We start from the raw sequence: 24643 nt of genomic DNA, 5'->3' as shown, positions 1-24643 counted from the left end.
CACACAACCTCAACATCTCAATCAAAACTATTTTAAATATGATATTGTTTGATTATTTGGCTTCTTTTGCTTTCAGAGCGATCCCGGACGCATCGCCCCTCCCCCACCCCAACACTAAATAGATATTATTTTATACGTATACTCTCCAGCTATCCCTTCGACTCCTTGATCATGCACACTTACTGTGTGTTGTTTTGTACTTAAGCCGAGCCCCATGACGTCATTTACGTCACTCACCTTTTACCTAAAGTTATCAATGCGCGATTTTAAAAGTTAAAAAAATTATAAATTTTAAAAATAATCTTAACTATAGATATGATGTATACTACTGTAAATTTTATTTAATTTATTTCTCTTTTTGCTTACATGATGGACATGTTAAATTAGGAGAAATTATGTACTATATTTCGAAAACTTTCCGGGCGTATATACAATTTGTTTACTGTAGTGATAAACGGGGTCACCAATATCTTGCGTATTTCGACCACCATTTCCGGAGATGCTCTATAGAAATGTGAAAATAATTGCACGCTAAATCGTCCGTAAAGCATTTTTTATGGTAAGCCATTTACCTGCAGATATATACTTTGATATATTAAGAAAATGCCTGTGCTTGTTTCAATTGTATTAGATAGTCTATGACGAAGCATTTTTGCAGGATATATAGGGTATTCGTTTCAGCATCCCGGCGGTGTGTTTCCAAATGTGCACGAACGAACGATCGACGGCTCACTGAAAATGGCTATTATAGCCTATATGCACACAGCAGACAGACAGTCGTGTAAGACAGTTTAGATCCAGAACTTCCAGCCTATTTACCCTTCAAATTCCTACAATACTTGTTTATAAAACATTACATAGAAACAGAAACAAAGTGTACACATTATATATTTAGGCCTAGCTAGGCTAGCCCTAGAGTGTGCATGATGGTTTTCCCTTTTTTATCATGACCAGTGGAGTGCTGCTTGAGCTCGGTTCGCACATTCATCTGCAACGTCATCCATGCATGCACACATTTCAGGTCGTTTCGTCCCGAGTCTTTTTTGGTGCTAGGCCTAGACGCACTTTTATACACTGTTAATCTACTAAGTATACAATGAAACAGATTAAGTGATGCATACACAATTTTTTAATTGAAAAACATTTTACTTTATTTAAAAAAATAACAATTTTTTGATAGGAAAAATGTGCCGACAAATAAGGTGTATCGCAAATAGCTTGATTTCTGGAGGAGCGTCATTGCACAATGCAGCTATGACTATTGTTCTGTTTGAATATTATATTTAAAAAAAAGAAAACTACTGTGAAAAAAACATTGGAAAATTGGCTATATACTAAGAATAATTCCCTGGCCGTGACATTATGTACTTTGTAGCGGTAAATTGTCCATAATTTCAAGGGCTGCACACTAGTGCTGTATGAATTTTTCTGTCCCTACCCACTTTCCTTATTTTTAAACACAAGCGGAAAAGTGAAATTGGACCATTTTTTTCCTAACTTTTAATGGATGTGCTACAAAGTTGCCATGGAACAACTTTCATTAGAAAGAATTTTACTTCTGTATAATTTCCAAAGTGTCAATAAATCTTGTAAATGTAAGTCATTACTTTTTGCTGTTTATTTTGTACCAAAATATTGTAACATTTTATTCATGATGAGGAAAGGTTAATTTAACTTCTATTGTAACTTATGATTCAAAATGTTTCTTGTTTTTTTAGGATGATGGATGGTTTGGATATGTGCTAAGACTTTCAATGGATAAGGGCTCAACATGCAGCAGAACCATAGAAATCAATTGTTGACTTCACCTGTACCTGAGGATTTGTCAAAACCTCGTGTACTAATGATCAACACAGGGCAAAGACGTCTTTCTGCTGACAGTTGTGGTACACCTGTTCACACTCCAGTGAACACTGTAGCGCCACCAAATGCATTGTCGCAGAACTGTACACCAGTTCACACACCAGTGAACACCGTTCCTCCGCATAACCCCTTGTCATCTAATCATGGTACGCCAGTACACACACCAGTCAATACTGTCCCACCACCAAACCCACTGTCAAACACAGTTAATAATAGTGTTGCAATGTCTGCTGCAGTGGCCTACCAGTTGCAACAGCATCAGCAGCAGCAACAACAGCAGCAGCAGCAGCAGCAGCAACACCATCAGCACCAGCAACAACATCACCAGCAACAACACAGTTACCTTACAGATAATATGAATATGAACTTAAATCAGACATTGGAACAACAAGTACTTGCTCAGCTAATTGAAAGAAATGCAGTAGTTCCAACAATGAACAACCAGAGTAAAATTCCATCAGCTACACCTCCAACACCTACATCTCCAAGAGATCTGTCCATGAGGGCCATGACAAGTACGCAGCATGCTGAAAATGATGTTGCGCAACAACAACAGCAGTACAGTCCTGACTATCAGCATCAGCCAGTCATTCGTCAGAATCACAATGTTATCCAGGGACAAAGAGGATACCAAACGAACATCTATCAGAGCAGCGTGTGGCCACAGTTTAACACACAACCAGTAACTAGGTTTGCATTTCGCACTGGTCAGGATTCTATGACTGGGTTCAATCCAGCAGCATTTGCGCAGTTGCAACATAATGTGATTAACCCTATGAATAATTTTCTTAAACAGGAAGATGGTTTTGTTAACCAAGGCATGGATGCATATGGCGTTGCCAGAGAAATATCACATCTCAATATGCAACATGTTCCAAATTTTATGAGACAGCCGGTTTATATACCAAATACAAAAATGCCTTTAGTTAAAGGGTCTAATGAGAATAACAATGATAAATCATCACCTAATATACAATCAATAGTAGATACTGCTCAAGGTCCTGTAAACATGACCACAAAAACGATATCACCGTTATCGGTAAATGTATCTCTGTCCTTAGCTGATGTATCTCAGGATAGTCCATCTCTAACTCGTCAGAGTCCGGCGTTACGTTACCGTCCTCCTGGTGATCAGATGCTAAGTGCCATAAATTGCAACGAGGAGTTGTTGCAAGATGGAGGGTTAATGCCAGAGGCTCAAGTGCCAGTATCTTTAGAAGATTCTCTTTTGCAAAGTGGCATGGTAATCACAACAACTGGTGGAAGGCTGAATGATAACACTAATCTAACTCTTGATTCAAACCCTGCAAGTGTAAATAGCAGTGCCTTTGATATCTTTGAAAATAGTGGAGATGTTGAGGATCAGAATTACATTGCAGATGCATTGTCACCACAGTCACTGAGTATGGAAACTGAACCAACCAGTACTATATCATCAATGACAAGTACATCTAGTGATGTTAGACATAGTACTATGAATGATCTACCATCATCTTTAATCGGTGAGATTTTCCTCCAAAATATTTACTAAATTTGAATTAAAAATTTTTTTTTATGATTGCTAGTTTGATAAATCGCATGATAAACATTTAATCACCATTTTCTCAAAGCCTTCACTATAAAAAGCCCAATTGGCAACCTTTATTGTTTGCATGGAGTATTTAAAACAAACCGTGCTAAAGAAGTATTGAGCTTTTTTATGATTCTAAAATACATTACAATAACATTCAAATACATTACTTCCAATTTTATCCCTTTTTTCAGGACAAAGTGGTGGTCAGTCTGATTCAGTATCGGCACCAAAGGCTAAGAAAGGACGTCCACGTATTGGTCAAGGACATCGTTACTCGCAGGCATGTCCAGTTTGTAACAAGATATTTGGAAGTTCCAGCGCTTTGGCTAAACACAAACTAATACATAGCAGTGAAAGGCGACATAAATGCATCATTTGTGCCAAGAGTTTCAAAAGACAAGATCATCTGTAAGTAATCATTTCATGATTTTTTTATTTTATGTCTTTTTTAGGCACATGTGGCCAAGGATTACCACTAGTAAATTAATCACTGTCCTATCGGATAGGTGGTAATCCCTGATGATCAAACAGTAGGTCATCAATTATTAAAAATGCTAAGCCTAGAGTCTTTCACATTCTATTTTTGAATAATATTAAACAAATATTGTTTACACAATAAAATGTGTATGTGTCTTTCGGTTGTTGTGCGGTTACTGATGACCAAAGTTACTTTTTGAGTTACTGTACTATTGTTCTTCCCTCCGAGGGGAGAGACCTGTGTTGGTTTATCCAGTAAGCCCAACTCATAGACAACTAACACCATTTCTGGTTTGTGCTTTTCTGGAGGTCAGGGAGGTCAAACATTAAAAATATTCAAATTCGAGCTCAGTCCATATTTCCGCCAGTTTATGAAAATGTTTAATCTTTTTTAACCAGTGTTTAAAATGCAACCTATCCTTTAAATAAAGTGATAGGATTTCTTTGGTATTCCCATGACGGTAAGAGATCATTAATATGTGAATTACCAGTTTTGTTAAAAATTCAATTTTGATGACCTTGTCACTTCCGGAGCAAGTTTCCTGGATGTTCTATTGCGGTATATTGCTGCTTCACATTATCTCATTCAATAGGATAGGAACATACTTGGTTGCCGTTAATTCAGTTGTGGTGAGGGATAGAATTTGTTTTTATCCACTATCGTTTTTTGTAGCAAACCTTTGTTGCTTTTGTAACAACAAACTAGCAATATGAGACACTAGCATAGCAAGTATTTTTGTGGGTAAATTATTCATACAGTACATACAATCTTTATTTGTCAAAAAACATAAAAAAATAAAGTCAGATAAAAGTAACAGAGACAAAAAGAAACCATCATGAAGCCCAAAATGGCTTGTTATAAAGAGTAGAGAGGTGCCAATACTTAATCATATAAAAATCACAAATAAACACACAAAAAGCAACATTACAGAATCAGAAGTATTTTAGATTAATCAGTTTATGAAAAAAGGTAAAATACAACTCTATTTGATTTCAAGCGGCATGCAAAATAATTGATAGTTCCACTTCCGACCGAGTTGAATGGCAGGATGCTGTTATTATTCTACAGCAAAACTTTGAAAAACCATTTTATGTATTGAAAGAGGTTTGTTCACTAGTATCAGTGCAGTACCTTATAGTACTCTGTGTAATGGCCCTCTCTCTAGTTGTTAGCAGTAGCCGAGAGTTTGTACATGCACACTTTGGTGAGACAAAAATTACAGGAGAAAATGAACGCAATTGCATTGTAATTTTAAAGACCACACTCCCTGATAAATGCTCTACAACAGTACCAAATTTGTGTTTGATTTGAGTGCCAGGGAAATCCAACAGGATTTTCCCCTTGAGTCTAACATACCACCTGCAACCACCCTCCCCATGCCAAATGTCACGCATTTCAAATCTCTCTGGTTGATTCCTTTGAAGAGTCCCATATTGGAGTTTTAAATTTAATAGGTCATTTGTGAGGTATTTTACTTGCTCACTTGGTATAGAAAATACATTGGTAGTTTGTATGCAGTTACAGTCAGCCGGTGTCTACTGAAGCATGACGTTTAAGGTCATTGTTATTATCTATCATGTTGTTCCAAGTCCTATTTTGCATATTGTCAATTTCAGTCAATATCTTTGTATGCTTCAATGGTATACTTAGTAAACGTCATATCTTTTTGGTATTTACCATTACAAATTTAAAATACTGTAGTATAGGTTCCTAAATCTATAAATGTTAGAGATTAATATTGCCTGACACAGTGAACTGACAGTGAAAATCCTTCCAAATCTCTGAACAGTGAAGTAAAGTAAATAATTCTGTTAAATAATTATTTTATTTGAAGGTCAAAGGTTAAATACTTTGTAATGGTTGCCTTGTTCAATAGCAAAGTAGGAAATAATTATCGGCTAAGGTATTCTTCTAGAGGAAGTGTTGTCATTCATTCAGTCTTTTACACTACACTTTGAATAGTTACTCTAAGTCTGTCAGTACAATAGGCCAATTGTTGAAATTATACTGGTGGTTGATGTACAGTAGCTGTGTTGTATTTTTACTATTGAAATATGATTACTGTAGCTAGTGCAGATTTATAGAGTGGACATGCAGTACTGTTCAAAAATTATGAAAGGCATAAATAACTCAGGGCATTGCTCAAGGTGGGTTATAGGATTGTTTAGGTTTAGTATTGTTGGCAATGATAAGAGGTGAATACATTCAAAATGTTTTCATACACTCAAGGACTTGCAATGAATTGTTAGATAATTGTATTTTGTCCTCAACAAATTTAGTAACAATTTAGTAACTTTGTAATGTTTTATATCGCTGACAATGACATTAAAATTTACAATTGTTGATAAAGTTCAGAAGGAAAATGCAATCTAGAGTTATAAATAAACAAATCTAACGTTAAAGATATATTCATTTATTATTAAATAGTTTAAAGACCCCTTCCCTGCAATTTTGGACGTTTTTTGGAAAATAATACATATATATCACTTTAAAAACATTAAACCATGTCATTCCTTGTCTTAAATGTACGTTTTATGGTAAATTATGATAAAAAGTGAGAAACAATGCACTACCTAAGTAGCTCGCGGCGATCGACCTCTCGTGGACGGTCTTAGGCCTAGCCTAGCTAGGCTTAGTTTTGTAGGCCTAGCTGGTAAACATCGGTAACGTACGAACATCGTACGCCAGCTATATACCTAGCCTGACGTTGTATAGTTGCTGCATTAATTGTCTTTCTATTTTTGCCAGACTCCGTTGATACAAATTGGGGAAAACCCGGTATTTTCGCTGAAAAGTTAGGAGTCTTCCATTTGTTTTGGTCTCACGATCGATCGAAAAGTGGGCGAATTACAGGTGAAAAACAAAAATATCAATCCGCGCGCAATGCATTTTGGGATTTATAGCGGGCCGCTATAATTATTAGAATCGACTTATTTTTCACATTTTTAACCGTTTAAAGACGAAAAAAGTTATCGCAATAGGACCATACAGTATTATTTTTACATTAAATATAGTTTGTGATCTTAAATTAGATCTAAAAAACGTAGGGAAGGGGGCTTTAATATTGAATATTTTAAAGTTTGGATACTAATACTATTGATGAATAGAATGAATTGAAATTAACACAGCGTATCCTTATTTTAAAACTGAGTGGTTTAATTTTGTATCACATGATGTTTAAGTATACTATTTGTACATGCAAAACATAAAAGTCCTAATGTCAGTTAGTGTTCACCATCCTATAATTCTCTCACTCTGTGGCCAAGGTTCAAGTACTACCTTTTTTAATGGCCTACAGTAGCTTCCCCACACCCACTGTATAAACAAAATAATTATTATGAAGCCTGTCTACCAATGATGTTTTTTATTCTTAAATTCAAAACCAATTTTGTTTAAAATTTATTATTTTCAGTATTTGGTTCGATTTGGTTATGAATTACTTTTTGAAGATTGTGTTTTGAGATTACTAATTACTAAGTAATTTTGTGAATTTCTAAAAATATTTCTTGCAGTACTGGACATTTACTAACTCATCGCACCAAAAAGCCGTATGAATGCATCGTGAACAACTGTGGAAAGTCTTACTGTGACATAAGGTCACTCAGAAGACATTTTGAATCACAACATCATGGCTTAGTTATGGAAGACAATATGCATTTTTCTGGCGATGAAAAGGATGAGGTACTTGCACAGGCAGAGGCTGCAGCTGTTGCACAAGCCACTCAACAAGATACTCAAAAGAACAGTATCACATCATCTGAAGTGATCTCAGACTTTTTAAACACTATGGACACATTAAACAGTGATCAAATAGTACAGACTGGTAATGGGGATAGTTCTAGTGCTAGGCTACAGTTTCTGGCTCAAACAGCAGCTCATCAGCATGGTCAAGGTGGAAACCAGGGTAGCCAGTTCACAGGTCAAGATGTGTCACCAAATCAGCCATTGTCTCCTCAACAGAACCAAAGCATGACTGCGCCATCATTCTTGCAGCAGACGATGACATCTGGTGTGAACACGTTGACCGGTATATCATTGCCATCGATAGTTCTACCACCAAGAAGTAATGTACATAATTTCAGGCAGATGACGCGATTTGAATTACCAGGTGATAGGTCAAAAATCCCAAGCTTTCCAAACAGGATGTAAGTTAATAAATATATTATTATATTATTATTATTATTCTAGAAATTATATGGGATTTGCTAATTTTCTGATATTTGAAGGTGATTAAACTGTTTAATATCCTTTCATTTGATTGGACGACTGTGGGTCACATGGCGTGCAATAGTACTGTTTAATATCCTTTAATACTTGATTGAAAAAGGTATCTCTACTTTACTGTATTTACAAATCATCATAAATAAAAATATAAAATCCAAACTTTTTACTTATTTGTTATCATTTTTTTAGGATCGATAAAACGTTGGAAAAAAGACAGCCAGTAGAATGCTCAATATGCAAGAGAAAATTCAAAAGTATGCCAGCTTTAAATGGACATATGCGGTTACACGGTGGTTATAACAATACCAGAAGAATTGCGCTTACCACGGCTAGTGCAACAATAGTTCCACGGCCATCTCAAGTAGAAACGGGTGCGACTGCCACTATGCCGGTTTCTACCATGTCGGACTACAGAGCAGCAATTCAAAGTGATGCTAGTACTGTAACCGTACCTAGTTTAAACCAAAGTGCTAATATAGGAAACTACTTCCAAGCACCACCTGGAATTAGTAGGACTTTGGACACAAATTCCTCATATCCTTACCCAGGTGGGAAACCCAACAGTTGGGCTGTATCAATGTCTGGACGCGCGTCACAGTTCCCAATGCCAAGGTTGCCACCCCCTACTTTGCCGCGAATCGGTGTAGGACTTGTTTCGCAAAACCTGAACACATCTAATTTTTCAACTGGACAATTAAACATGCAGCAAGACACGTCACACCTTCCAATTTCTTATAATCAGACTTCCATAGCATCAAGCATTCCTGTACCAAACCTACCATTGAGTCTAGAGAGTCTGATGCAAAACACTCGTTTACCTCCAATGCAACAAATGAGCACCATCATGAGTGTTACACATAATAATATTTTACCGGAGACATCGGTGAAACAAGAAAACATACTTAACGTAAACGAGGATGTATTGCGTGCCACTGTGAAACGAAAACATGAAGATTTAGGCCCACCAGTACTTAAAGCCATGTCCCCTGTTTTACCTCACGTCACCACTACAAAGGCTGAGCCCGAAGAACCGGAAAAAAAGAAAGACGATATAATTTTTCAAAAACCGACAGAGGTAAAAAATCCAAAGAAAAAACCAAGGCCATCCCCTTTAATTATACCACCCTGTGTGAACACAACTTCTGGAGTTTTACTTCCTGGAACCTTCGCTAGTCAAATGAGGTCTCCTCGTGATCTTGGAACCATGTTCTACGGAAGCAAGTCAAGTACTCCACCACCATATACACCACCACCAATGCTAAGTCCCATTCGTAGTGGTTCTGGTCTGTACTTCAATAATGTTACTGTACCGCTTCCTGTACCAGCTACCACGCCAAAAACGCCAAGCATGATTCAGCTCCACAGGCGAAGTACAGGTGGGTACAAATATTTTTTATGTTATACTCGTAGTGACTATTTTATTGATAGTTAACAAATTATATGTTTGTTGAATGTCTTATATTTGATTTCAATATTTACAATATAATTAGATAAATATCTGAAATATATTTATGTTACCATTTAAAAATTAAATTATTTATTTATTTAAAAAAACAAAATTAAAGAAGGTACATTGTTGGTACTACTGTACTAGTATGGTATTCATAGTGGAGAGGAATATGTTTACTGATTGTGTTGCGTGTGTGGTATACTGCCATTCATTACAGATTTAGCATTAAGTGTACAATATGACCAAATGAGAAACCACAACTGCATATTTCCACTAAATAGTATATAAAAGGGTGATCACTACATGGGTAATCATGAGTTTGGAGCATTACATTCTATTTTAACATGTTTATTTTTCTCTCCTAGGTAGCAGCAGTGAAGAGGCTACAGAATTTTTATACTCTGAACCGTAAGTTCCGTCGGAAAAATAAAATGAACAATTATGTTAACGAAATTAATAAATTTACATCATCTGTTGAAATTTTTACCTAAATGTTAAATTCAAGACATCTACTGTAGTAGTACCAACATCCAGAAGGTATTTAGGAAAACCAAACAAAAGCTGTGTTTTTTATGTACACCACAATCTTTATCTTTGCAGGCATATTAATGTAGGATCAGATTACCAAGCAGTGATGCCTCCATGTAGTAAGTAATTCACTACTTAAATGTTTACTACAATGCTGTATTTAATTTAAAGTTTTTTTTTCTACAATGTAATGTAGAATTTCTTGTGTAAAGAATTGCTGCTTTATGTGATTTTGTTTGAGTGAATCATTAAAAAGATACAATAATGATTTTTATGAGAAAGATATTTAAGATATAAACAAACCAGATTAATATTTATTAAAAAATTTGTTTCATTTTGTTTTACTAGGAAGCAAAAGTTATATGGATTACGGTCCTGATCCTAGAGAAGGAACGCTGATGTGGTCTCCACAATATGAACACTTGTATGCAGAAAATGAATGTAAGTATGACTTCACAAAAAATTTAATATTAAAAAAAAATTTTTTTAATCTCATTTGATAATGATAACGATAATGAAGTACAATCGAACCCTATCAAACACCATGTGACCCAAAATAATCCAATCAAATGACAAGAATCTATTTAGGTGTGTCTAATAATACTGTCTTCTTCGTTCATTTAGTCAACAGTTTTGTAGAGTTTGCAACATCAGGTGCTATACCTGGAGCTGCTAGGAACTTAGAGTATGCTTACCACTGCCTTGCTAGGGCTAAAGGTGACATGGAGGTTAGTCATATTGCTACATTTTTATTGTGTAATTGCTGTGTTCTTTGATTTAGTTTTTGTACTCAGATATACTTTATTAAAAAACACTATCCACAGCATGACAAACAAGCAGCCAAGGGCAGAAACCATTATCTCACATAACCAATTAAGGCCAATTTACACAGACGAGCGGTAATGATACTAAAAATATAGAACCAATGTTATTTCTTATGACTATTTACACAAAACACAGAGCAGACATCGGGTCTATATCGGTTTACTTGGAAAGCAAACAGAGTGTTTGCGAAACGTTGTAGTCTAAGAATTGTTTCTACTCAATAATCTTGCATGTTTTTATTGTAGCTTGCCTTATTAATGCTGATGTCTCAAGATGCTAAGGTACCCAGAGGGATGGCTGATAACTGCCAGGATTATCGATATGACTGTAAGTTTACCTTTAACTAACAAGTGTGTATAATAAGCTATTAATATACCATCAAACCTCATGGAATCTTGGGTGGGCTTCTTTTCGAAAATGGCCTTCTTTACGAGATTTCTTTTGTAAACTGAACAGGAGATTGTAACAAGTAATATATTTAATTTTTCTACAGTTCCTGAAAGATGGAATTTACAAGAACGCAAGGCATTCAGGGATGGCTACAAATCTAAAGGAAAAGACTTTTTCGAGATAGGCAAATGTGTAAGTAGAATACTAAAACAATTACAAACTAAATGACCAACTTGCATTTCATTCATTTATCCATCCACATTCATACAATCACTAACTTGTGTCTGTATTGTAGGAGAGTGATTAGGAAAAAAGTACACAATCAAGAATTACTAGGTGTTTGTGGATTAAGATTTAACCCGGTCAAATAATAAATAATAATAATATTAACAGTCAGTTCTTATATAGCGCATATAAGCAGGCTCTCAATGCGCTTTACATCAAAAATAAAAGCAGGAAATGTTAAATTAATGAAAAGCTTGTTGGAAAAGGAAAGTCTTAAGTTGAGTCTTAAATGAGTTAAGCTAAGTGCACTGTCTGATTGTGATAGGTAGAGAGTTCCACAAATACACTTCAATTAGTTGGTTATGTATAGTTGGTAGTGACTTTAGTGGATTTTATAATACACAAAGTTGAGATTTGACACTGTTGGATTAACAATAGTAGTTAGTTCACATTGCAATATATTAGAAAGATGTTATTTAACTTTAGGTTCCAACTAAGACAGTCAAAGATCTTGTTGAGTATTACTACCGATGGAAGAAACTTTATCCGTATAACGCTGAAATGCAGAAATTTTGCCACCATAGTAACGTCAATCCAACTGACGAGACAAGGTTGATGGAGTGTGTAAGTATAATTTTGTTTAAAGAAAAAAAATTCATATTGCCATTTATTCAGTATTTTCAAAATTATATGTTATGTTGATGTTTTTTTTTAAATATAATTTATAAATTATACAATAAAATGTTACAAAACGTGAACAAAACCTACAGTGATGTACGTCTTATTTTATATTGGACGTCCTGTATATCATTCTTTTATAATATTTAATTGGATAGGAAAGTTAAAATTACAGCTGGCTGCAAGTTTGTTTAAAGCATTGGGTCTATTTTACATATTAAATTATTAGTATACCAATTGCTTCCTATTTTATAATGCAGTACATTAATTGTGTATTAAAAAGATAGCAAAATGTGAAATCATGAACAAGTTCCTATTATGAAAATACTGAATGTTTTTTGCTGAAAGTAATATCTGTGGATTGAATTGTCATAACTCATGGTTGATTACACCTACAACAGAATTTGCATAAGAGGCAGCATGCTGTCCAACACTACTACCCTACCTACATCAGCATTTGCATAAGAGGCAGCATGCTGTCCAACACCTACTACCCCTCTTTTCATTTTGGGACGTACCCTGTGTACTCCTTGATATGCGTGTTACTTTTTTGTTTGTGCTATTTTTCTAAAAAATATAGTTTACTAACATTAATAGTATAGTACAAGTAGAATTACTGTATGAAATAAAAACTAATTTTGTTTTGCTATTTACTAACTGTAGTAGTATATATTTGAATTTAATAATGTAAAATTATGGAAGATATGAAAAACCAAATAACAGTTATTCTGGTATTTGAACTTGCCAAATTATTGTATTTTACTTCTGAAATAGAATAAAATTTAAATACCACATGTTTCAACCAGCCCTGTGAAATTCAGTGGCATAACATTTTGTTCATTTATCAAACTAAATCTTATAAAATAAATATTAAATTATAATGTTGACGTCATTCTCAAATCAATTTAGATTTAGACATCATGAATCATTCAACTTCTCAATCATTCTACATTACACCTTCCTAAGTTGGTTATTGGTACATTTTTAGGATTTGTTTTCTTCTCATATTTCTTTTAAACCCTATTTCTTTCTTTTTTAAAGATGCATTGTTCCCCTAAAACATTAAAATTATGATAAATAAAATTATACTTTGGATAGGCCATTTTGAAGTTTATTCACTTATGTAGAAAAAAAAACAAAAAAGTGATTTCACACTTAAAACAAAGAAACGTTTAAATTTATAACTAAAACCCATTGTTTAAAATTTGACTATTTTTTGCTTAAAATTACAAATTTTTTTCAGGTAAATAATTGTTTTTTTCGATCCAATTTTTTTTATCAAATTAAATAACTATATTATGACATTAAAATTACATATTCAAACAATAAATTTTTTTTCAAGGGGACAATATATCTTTAATGTTGCATTTTGATAAAAGCCTTTGCAACTCCTAACCATAATATTTTTATTTATTACAGACATGCTGTATACCAGCAACAATAGCCTGTTTAAATCGCAAGTCTATAATACTTCAATATTATAGATTCTATTTTATAGGCATACATTAACATTTGTACTGTATACAATTAACTGTTTATGATTTTATCTATACAATTTATTTTATATATAAAATTGTCAACACAATACAATTATATAATATATGGATGGTAAATTTATTTTTTGGCTAATATATTTTATTTTTAACTTTTTCCCCATATTTCTCTGTCCTTAAAAAAAAGCAAAAAATATGTAAAAAAAATTGAGCTGAGAGATGAAAGAGTGAATTTTTAATTTGTGCATATAAATAAATAAATATACGTAAATAAATAAATATACGTAAATATATAATACGTTTTTATTTATAGTTTTACTCTTCAATCCTGTTGATGAAGCACTACTGAGTAATATTTTAAATCAATACATATTTTGATTTTGTGTGTTGTTTTTTTAATACTCAGTAGATGAACCAAATAAACTATAAATTGTATAGGGTGCATTTAATGTTTATTAGTTGCAAATAGACACAATTATAAAGTAATATAGTTTGTATATGTCTGTCTGCAGTGTACTTGCTTTGTTGCACTGTGACATTTTGACTTACTATTCGTCTGCTTCTGTTTGTGAGCATTCTACTAACCTACGGTCTTGTCCCTTTTTTCTCTCCAACCTTTCCACAGGATCTGATGCCGGGTGAAATTTTCATTGATTACGTCCCTTTCAAAGAGTATAGACCCAATAAGTATTATAGAGGAGGGGGAAATGATAGGTCCAATAATCATGTTCCACACTCTTCCAATAATCAGGATAGCAAGGCGGATACAAATGGCCTGTTCAACTGTACCTATGCTGGATGCACGGCGGTGAGTATTCATTATTTATTACTTCACTTTGCATGTCCCCTTCTATTTTGTTGGCTCCTCGGTTGGAATCTGTGGTGTTTAATGTCCTGGTTGTTTTCTGTTGATTTGTCCTGTCCCGTGTCCCGCTTGTCTTTGTCTCTTCGTTTTGTGTCCTAGGCAGACCCGACGCAAGATCCTGTATCTTTCCAGGATCCTGCCTTCTTCCTTTCAAGATCCTGTATCTTTCCAGGATCCTGCCTTCTTCCTTTCAAGATCCTGTATCTTTCCAGGATCCTGCCTTCTTCCTTTCCCCACCTAGATTTACTATTGTTTCAATCTTAAAAAGCAAGTATATAAATGTTATTTTGAATTGAGGAAAAAAACCTAGTTAAATAGTATGTAAATAAATTAACACCACTATCTTGACGACAACAACAAGACCAATATGAGATCAAATATAGGGTGTAGCTAAGCCATTTAACACCGTCATGCATTTTTGAACAATTTCAAGTGTCAACACATTGTAAAAAATAAAATAGATTTGTTTTGATTATAAAGCAATGATTTTTCTATTAACCTTCAGTCATTCAAGTCTAAACAGGCCCTAAATGGACATATTCGAGTACATGGCGGATCTAATAACCGAACTAGTACAAGAGCTTCCAAGAGGAGTCCTTCACCAATGTCAACGACCTCTAGCGATAGCAGTGAAGAGACCCTTCGTGCAGCACCACAACCAGTGGTAGTACAACCTCCTGTACAAGAAGAGTTTCCATGCAAGATTTGTGGCAAGTGAGTACCAAAGTTAAGCTCTGTCTACACTATCAAAAAAAGTGTGACATGATGTAAAGTGTAAATATGGTAGTGATATGCCTAAATATGGTAGTGATATGACATGTCCATATGGGACATCACATTTTGTTGTCACATTTGTTGACAAGTACTTTTTTTTAAGTTGAAATCTTTACTAGATAATAATTATTAAATATTGTTTCATGTTCTGCTATCAAACGTAAACCTTTATTCATAATTTTTGTTAAATATACTATATTTTATAGTTGTTAAGAAGATGTTCATTGTTTAGTATTTTCAATATTTTTTTTTGCAGAGTGTTTTATAAGGTAAAGAGTCGAAGTGCACACATGAAGAGTCACTCAACCAAAGTTAAACAGAATGCTCAGAACAAACAGAACAAACAAGTCATAGTTCCAGCTCCACCACCAGTGTATATAGCTCCTCCTCCTCCTCCTCCTCCTATAGTAACGAGTATCAATGAAGATGAGTGTGAAAGCCAGAGTGAAGATGATGATAATGATGATGATAGGAATGACAATGATCGAGATGATAATGATCGAGATGATGATGATGATGATGCCAGTGGCAGTGATGAGGATGACAATGAAATAGGTGATGAGGACAATGATGAAGTTGATGATGATGAGGAGGAGGAAGAGGATGATGAGGAGGATGGAGATGAGATGGAAGACGGTGGAAGTGTGAGCGAAACAGAGAGTATGAGTGAGACCGCAAGTGATGAGGATTACAACATGTAACACTGTACATTTTGTATATTATTTTTGTAGGATTATTAAAACAACTATTAAAATGATAACATTTGCAATGGCGTGTTTAGGATACTATCATCAGTCGCATAATTCTTTTGACTACAGTTCAGAACTTTTAAATAAGGTTTTTTATAAGATTATTAGTAATTTGACATTCTCTAATTTGTAGGGTGGGTGTGTTGTAACCATGGGTAATGGGCAAACAACCTTGTGGCACTTTTAATCATTCTATTATTTGGCAAAACATTCTTATAAATGCCATTATGGTAATTTTTATGACATTAAATAGTTTATGAAATCAAGATTTTAGGTCAATCGATAATGTGTCTCTTTTTCAGTGCAATCATGAATTATGGACGATATATACAATTGTGTATTACTAGTAATTATATTAATTAAAACACATTTGATACTAAGTTTTAAAATTTAAAGATTAATGAATACACATTTCAAAACCTTTTGATCATATCCAACTGATTTTCCTCAAGAACTAGGTTTTTCTTACTCCACTATATTTATAATGTTTCTAAACAGGATTTTATTCCAACTGTATTCATTAAATTGTGGTGATAGATTGTTAGTTGGCAGCAGGAGGTTTGTTAGTGGGTAACTTTGCAATGCCTGATTTTCATAAAATAGATATGTTCGTTCTTAACCACTGTTAGCTTGCAGGTACTAGTAGTACACTACAAAGAGCTACATTGATTATCATCATCCATTTAGAAATGTACTGGCTCCTTTCAGACATGGGGCAGTGTATTTTGTAGTTACAAAAGTCTATTTTTGTCTTAATGTTTAGGATGAGTCTGTGATAATAAGATTAACATTAACAAATAAGTATTGTTAAACTAGTTTGCGAAATTACTTTTTTTGTAGAACTTAGGTGAATATCGGACAACCCTATTTAAGGGACACCCCTCTTTAAGGGGACACTGTCCCATGAAAAATGTAATTGTTACTACTTAACTAGAACCAACCCCAATTCAGGGGACACATCTATTAAGAGGACACTTTTGATGGTTCTTGGAGGTGTCCCTACTGTTTGGGAGAGTGGAACCAACCATTATAAGTTCAAAACTTGTTGTGTAGCAATGTTGAATGTGGAAACCATGCTTGGTAGATTTCTATGTATTTAGTTTGATTGATGGATACACTAGATGTGCAATTTGCATACTTATATCCGGTGCTGTAGATGATTTTATTTTTCTGTTTAGAATATATCTTGATTATAAATCAAATATTGAATCTTTTGAAAATGTTTGTTCTTAGTTATATGTGGCCATTGTATGGCAAATCTAGTTCTTGACCTAGTCAAGCTATGATAGTAAGTGTGAAGTAACTTGAAAGAAATTTGCTATCTTTGGTTATCATTTGTTGTAAGCCAATATTGTATCACTTACACTCTTGAGATTATTTGCATGGTTGGAAGGTGAAAGAATATTGATGTAGGAATTGTTATATCTCTGTTCTTCCATCACAATGTTTACATTACTTTAGTTTTTTAGTTTCATGGTGTCGATGTACTTGGTGCATTAAATAGATAAAAATAGTTATATTTTTCAGTAATATTTTTTTTTTCTTCAACGATAAGGTCTTAATCTAAATAAATTAGAGAAATGATTTTAAACTTTTTTTTGGTTGAAAAAGATGAATTGATAATAGAGCATTACTGTAGAGTGATCAGAATTAAATACTCCTGTATAAGGCACACGGTGGTACAGCTACACACTTGACTTAGTCCCATACTTGACTTAGTCCCACACTTAGGCTGTTTGACTCATCTTCTGGAAAGATGTGTAGAAAATACATTAAAATGGTGAAAATGCCTTGGAAGAAAGAGATGTATTTTTGTAAGTTTTTATTTTTTAAAGAATAACTTGGAAAAATTATATGACAGTGTGCAATGAATAATACAGATCTTTCACGATACATTTCTGAGTGTTAGAAATGTGTAATTGAGAAAAACAAGAAATTATTATAACGAGATAAATTGTCTGCATTTGAAACTGCCAACCTAATTGAGAAGTTGAATGCAGTTTCTTAAAAACATTTTTTTTTAGATTAAAACAAAAAAAATCTTTACAACTGTTTTCTTATACACTTGCCACAACATACAGTACAATCTGTTAAACAATGGCAAAATGGATATAGCAGAAATGACACATTTTATATAGGAAAAATCTACTTTACATCATGTATATATTTGTATATATAAGAAACATTCATATAATTGTATATAATTTTTAGAGAAATGGCATGTTAAAAGCATGTATAGTAAAGATTGCACTACATAGTATTTTGCTTAATTCATTATCAGTAAATGGTGGAGATCTTTACTACTACGGCAACCTAAGTTGTTATTAATAAACTGTAGAATGGTCGTTTCTACAACATTCGGACCAAATAATAATAAAAAAAAAGATGCATGATTTAAAATAATGATGATATTGTATATCCCATTCTGAGTTTACGTTAAACTTGTATCATTTTGTTTTCATACTAATAATATTGTTACCATTACAACAATAGTACAGTATTAGTTCTCTGTCTTGTTATTTTTCATGAATTTACAAGTTAAAATATGTGTATAAAGTTCTGGGTTGGTATCAATAAATTGAGAAAATCTTTATCTTGTAATAAATTATTGGTTGTATTGGATTGTTTATCTGGTTCATTGATATTTTTTTATTTTGGACTGAAAGCCATTCTTTACAGCATTTATATCAGTGTATATCAGTGCATATATTTTTATTTTGTTTAGTTATGTAAATAATCTTTATTTGAAATTTGGCAGAAACGTTTGAGTAATGTGTAGGCATTTATTAAATGAAGAACATGACACGATCATTTGACTTTTCTTTCAACAATGACTTTTAGACAGAACAATCGGCTAGTTTCCCATAATTTATTTTAAATAATTTACTACACCTAAATACACATAACTTACTAAAATATCCACCAACATTGGTATTAATTTATTTAAATACAAAACTCCCCTTTCATACACTTACATACTATTTTATAGTCTTTATACCCATTTCACACTTGGAACAAAATGTAAACAAATGGTTACATGGCTATCTCCTTGGATAATCATGCATTCACACGCTAGTTTATCATGGTGTAATGTAAACGATGTTAAACTTCATTAGAATTTAGAAAGATGTGTGCATTTACAGATACTGGTGTAGCAGTGTTCTGTACATGATGTAATGTGTTTAATGTTCTTTCATACCAAGATAAACAATTTGTCACATTTTAGCATGTGTGAATCGGGTATTAGTTAAATTAGCCTAAATACAACATTTTACTAGCATTATTTGTCATGCATGTACTGTACATTTCAAGATCTAGTAAAAACCTAATGAGCATAGTATGGATTTGACAACAAGGCAATGGATACACTGGAATTGGGCCTGGAATTATCACCTACTTACATACTAACTAATCTAAATATGGAATAGTTTTTTAGAATGAAAGCTAATTTTGTTTACAAAATATAATTTCAGATTCATCCTTCCCCATCATAAATGTATATTTTTTAGTTTGAAAGATACCCATTGGCAAAAATAATCCGGTCCCATGGCAGTAGGCCTATTTCATTTTAATCTAAACAAATAAATGAAATTAAAAATGCTTTATCTTCATTTAACTGATGGTATGCAATATGTCAGTAGTGAATATTTTATATACATGACAGTATGCTTAAGCACACTGATTTTTAAAGTATAGAATTATCAAACAATTTTAAATATTTATTTATTATAAATAAGTGTAGCACCGACAGTGAAACGCAAGCTACCATAAACAAACAGAAACTATGCAAATTATTGGAGTAAACTAAACATTAGACCTGCTATTGTATTTCAATAATGCATAACATATTTTATACAACAGTAACAAGTCATAGATATTCGTGTGTTATAAGGAACACCTTGATTGAGAAATAGATTATGCTACTTCTATCATGTGCGAAATTCGGCCGTACAATCAAAAAGTTCATCTTCAAGATATAATACTGAAATTGATGGTTATAAAAAAATTGCCAATATTTTCATTCCTTTCAGTTTAAATTTTACAGAGCACAAACAATTATTTTCTTTAATGTTTGTAAAAGTGCCTAAAAAGGTCTAGGACTAGCTAGGCTGCCCCCTACATGTACCTTGAGCTATTGCAAAGGTCTAGGACTAGCTAGGCTGCCACCTACATGTACCTTGAGCTATTGCAAAGGTCTAGGACTAGCTAGGCTCCCCCTACATGTACCTTGAGCTATTGCAACATGCTTACATGCAAACAAATCTGGTGCTACCGAAATCCTGCACTGCAGACGAGAACCATACTGTATCTTGGTCATATACGTTCTCTAGTTTTAACACTCAACATTGTATTGTTTTACAAAACTAAAAAAATGTATTTATATTTTAATATTAGATAATTTCACACTTCATAATATAAGTCTTAATTACTTCCCACCCAGCCGTGCAGAAAGTAAAAAAGTGTGAGTATGTCCTTTAATAGATTTACTGGTCAAATTCTTAGGCCATGTTGGTGGTAAGTTGCTTCTTGTCTTCTTTCTTGTCCTTTGGGGTATCGCGACAGGTTTTCATGCAGTAAAACACACCAGAAGCAGCAGTTAGGCACCCTACATAAAAAAAAACAAACAACAACATTTAGGGTATGTTCAGATCCATGGAGTGCTTTGGTATCGCAAGCAAGGTCATCGAGATAAATTAAAATCTTTTATCTAGTGTTTTTTTTATAAATTCCGTACATACCACTTGTAACATAGAGTACGCTGAAAAGCTTCATGAAACAAAATATGGAGAGCAGGATATAAAATATTCCTCTCTTCCAATTGTCAGCCCATCTGATAGTCTTCATACAACACCCAGACTCCTCAGTGTTCCTTTATGGGATGAAATATACAATTCTTAAAAATAATATTTGAAATAAGATTTTGTATTTAACATAATAATGATAACTAGACATGAAACTCGTCACTTTGACGAGTTAGTTATCCGCACAACGACAAACGCCACGTGCACGTCATACGTTGGAATATTGCACACAGATAAAGATTATGGCATTATGACAAGAACTGAAGAATATGATATGCTGTTAGTGCTGAATTCTGTCAATTTGTGTCATATAGTATATACATGCAAAGAGTATAATCTGTATACATATTACATACAGTGTAGAATAGGTGAAATTACGGGACCCGCCATTTATTCCAATTTTTAACATGGCGACGGTATCAAAATGAAACACTTAAATAGCAATTTCTGGAGGAAATTATCTCAGGAACAACATATTAACGTGTAGAAGAAATTTGAATACGTAAAATATAGATGCGCACCCTTTTAAATGTGATGAACTATTACGCAAAATATGAAAATACGACTTGTTTTATTCAACTGGCCATATGATGACGTCACAACATCCGATTGGCAAAATGTTTACATGAATTCGTATCTACAATCCAATAGCTTCCAGAAAACGTTTTAATCGTGATTATCACATTTTATTCTTACGAGCTATTACAGATTAAAATTTACTGTAAAGATGAAATTAATGACCCACGTAATTAAAATTTTTAGGCATGATGACGTCATAAAAATTAAAATATTTTTATCTCATGCTAAAGAAAGTTGATTGACCTACACAATATATAAATTTAGGAGAAAAAGGAATACAGATAAGCATGATGCGCTCCATTGAATGTGATGAGCAATAACGAAAGAGACAAAAATCCTATATTTTACATTCGTGTGGCCATACGATGACGTCACAATGTTTTTTTAGCCTTATCGATGCATGATCCGATATCTACAACTCATCAACTTCTAGATTTTGTAATAAAAATAAACGGTTCACGGTTTACTTTAGAAACTATGACTGTTTAAAAAAAGACATAATTTTGACGATTTTTTAAGCTTTTTCATAAAAAACGCGCACGAATTGTCTAATTCAACGTGTTCGTATGGCGTTATTTAAACTGGAAAAGGTCTAAATTGTTTTCAAAATTACTAGGAAAGACTTGAAAAATATAATTCAAGAGAAAAAAATATGTTTTTAACGCTACGTGCGCACCGCGTGCGTAAAAAATTGCGCGCCCGTGGGAATTTTTGACATGCTCAAAATGACAAGAAACGCATAAAAAGTTGATTAGAAATTAATTTTGCGCATTTTGAAATTTTAAATGCGCGTGCGCGCGTAACTTCTTGTGAAACATGCCATTTTTAATCCGTAGAAAGTTTGCCCCTGATATGACTTAAATTTTGTCAAAGTGTCAATACTAAATGACTTTTGGTTTTTAATCTATAATCAATCATTGAAATTCATAAAATTGCGCGTAAGTCATGTTGCGCAACTATGACGTCATTCAAAAATAGGAGGTGCACAACTTCACGTAAATGCCCATATGTTGTCAAAGTTATGAAATGTTATGTTTACACATTTTAGAGAAACGTGACTCACAAAAAGGAAGGAAGGATCAAAGAATAATACAGAAAAAAACTATTGATCCCATACAATAACAAGGAGTTATCCGCTTGGTATACCAAGCGGATAACTAATAAAATTGCTAAAGCAAAGAAGTACAACCTTTGTACAGTGTATGCTACTACTCTATATATACAGTTGTCCTTCCCTCAAATTTTGACTTTTTTTAAAAAGCTAAATTAAATTTTATTTAAAAACTATTCTAATTTCATTTTGTAATGCAACTCATTTTAGTCTTCTTTATAAAATCTTAAAAACCTAATAACTGGCCGGGGACATCTTAACAGCCCTGCATCCCACTTCCCTCATCACCAGTTTATCTGTCGCCGCATCTTACTTTTAGAAATATCTAAAGGTTGATGAATACTTACTTCATGCAACTCGTCGTGACAGACACAAACTCCATAAAGAGTATCAATACTCCTATTGCACTAAAAATAAAAATGTTGAATGTAAAGTAGGCTTACTTACTGATGTTGAAATGTCACTAAAAATCCAGCAATTTCATATAGTATTAACTGTATGTGACAAACAAATGATGTGCCCATATATGGACATGATGACTATATCACTACCATATTTGGGCACATCACACTTTTTCTGTCAAACTAGTTTGATGTGTAGACAGAGCTTAAAGTTCAAATAAAAGAGCATAAGGACAGAATTTAAGTCATTACAATTGTGGTAAGGTTAGACAGAAAAGAAAATAAATGAAATGCTTTTCATAAAGAATATTATACGATCTTTCTCATTAAACTTACGTAACATATATGTTAATAATCAGATTGCCCGGTCCTTTTATAAACTGGGAAATACCAATTGCCAGAAGACCTACAGTAAATAAAAGAAACATTAACTTCACCAACCATCCATATGATGTATAGATGAAAAGTGTGAGTGTATGCCGCGAGAACTCAATTATAATGGAACGGATTTACAAACAATACACTTGCCTATATCGGGCCCAAAGCTAAGCTATCGGGCCCAACGATTAAGACTATCGGGACCAACGGCTAAGACGATCGGGCCCATAAAGAAATGGGCCCGGTCGTCTCTATGATGGGCCCGATCATCCATGCATGGCCCCGATCATCCATGCATGGCCCCGATCATGTGTTTACGGCGGCCTATTATAGACTAGCTAGGCCTAGGCCTAGTAGGTTTATCTTGGTTTTAATATCAAGTGACTGGCACTGACAGGCTTATCAATAATATCAATACTTACTGAAAGATGTTAAAAAAGCAAAGGTTATTGTAAAGAACGCGAAGAAACGACCACAGGTGCTTTTCGAGCTTTCATTAGCCATTTTGTGTGTATTTTATTGACGTGATGAGAGAGAAAATGGATGGTGGTGTTTTGGTATAAAGATATTACGTCATTGTGGTCAGATGACTGCTCTGCTGACGCATTGCTGCAAAAAGTACTGGTAGGCTAAGATCTTTGTGGTAGGTCTACTTCTGGTAGGAGGCGCCCTACTAAATAAATAATAAAAATAGCAAAACTTACTGGCATAGTGATATAAAATAGAAATAAGTCACTGAATTTTAATATCTTTTCATATTAAGCATATTTGAATACCTACCGGTATGGTACCATACATGTTCGACAATACAGTGTCACATATCTCTACTTAAAAAAAAACAATATTAAAAAAAAAAAAAATATCCGTCGAAGTTTGAACCCCAGCCGATAGCACTCAAAACTGAGCATTACCCGTTACGCCACCAAGTACATGACTGAAAAGCTGATAATAGTCTATTTATACGTGTATTACGTAATTCATCATTACGTCATAAATATCCTATTAACCTTATTAAAACCAAAATGATCAGTTTAGCTCAGTCGTCTGAGCGTCGTGTTAACAACACGTATGTCGTGGGTTCGATTCCCACGCTGGTCGGTGGAATAGAGTTAAAGGCATGCGGCCACTGTGTTTGGGGTTCACAGAATTATACGTCCCCCTTTCCACCACACATCATGAGGCGACAACATCAATGCATCTGGTGATGTGGTGGAAACGACCCCAAAAGGCTGTGGCAGGGCCTTAGTGCTGAGGCAG

General features: G+C 33.8%; 2 protein-coding genes across 3 annotated transcripts; one reads left to right on the top strand and one right to left on the bottom strand.

Moving 5' to 3' along the window:
- The first annotated feature begins 477 nt into the window (after positions 1 to 477).
- On the top strand, positions 478 to 18742 carry LOC144851434 (uncharacterized). Of its 2 annotated transcripts, none has more exons than XM_078708898.1 (15): positions 478 to 559; positions 1719 to 3365; positions 3628 to 3844; positions 7427 to 8059; positions 8328 to 9514; positions 9954 to 9996; positions 10189 to 10235; positions 10465 to 10557; positions 10741 to 10844; positions 11187 to 11268; positions 11435 to 11523; positions 12043 to 12180; positions 14479 to 14535; positions 15098 to 15306; positions 15623 to 18742. In XM_078708898.1, exons 2-15 carry the CDS (start codon positions 1772 to 1774, stop codon positions 16065 to 16067), a joined length of 4938 nt encoding a protein of 1645 aa, XP_078565024.1. In that variant the 5' UTR covers positions 478 to 559; positions 1719 to 1771; the 3' UTR covers positions 16068 to 18742. The 2 variants fall into 2 exon arrangements, with proteins under 2 accessions (XP_078565024.1, XP_078565023.1); XM_078708897.1 differs by having other exon boundaries at positions 14353 to 14535.
- A 291-nt stretch (positions 18743 to 19033) lies between these two features.
- LOC144851453 (uncharacterized) lies at positions 19034 to 23963 on the bottom strand. Its single transcript, XM_078708941.1, has 5 exons — positions 23809 to 23963; positions 23345 to 23414; positions 22955 to 23014; positions 20855 to 20985; positions 19034 to 20721 (listed from the first exon to the last, which is right to left on the bottom strand). The coding sequence occupies exons 1-5, from the start codon at positions 23888 to 23890 to the stop codon at positions 20615 to 20617; spliced, it is 450 nt and encodes a 149-aa protein (XP_078565067.1). The 5' UTR covers positions 23891 to 23963; the 3' UTR covers positions 19034 to 20614.
- Positions 23964 to 24643: the final 680 nt, after the last annotated feature.

Source organism: Antedon bifida, chromosome 9 (assembly GCF_963402885.1).
Source record: "Antedon bifida chromosome 9, ecAntBifi1.1, whole genome shotgun sequence".
Taxonomy (NCBI): Eukaryota; Metazoa; Echinodermata; class Crinoidea; order Comatulida; family Antedonidae; genus Antedon; species Antedon bifida.
This window is presented reverse-complemented; position numbering and strand designations above follow the sequence as displayed.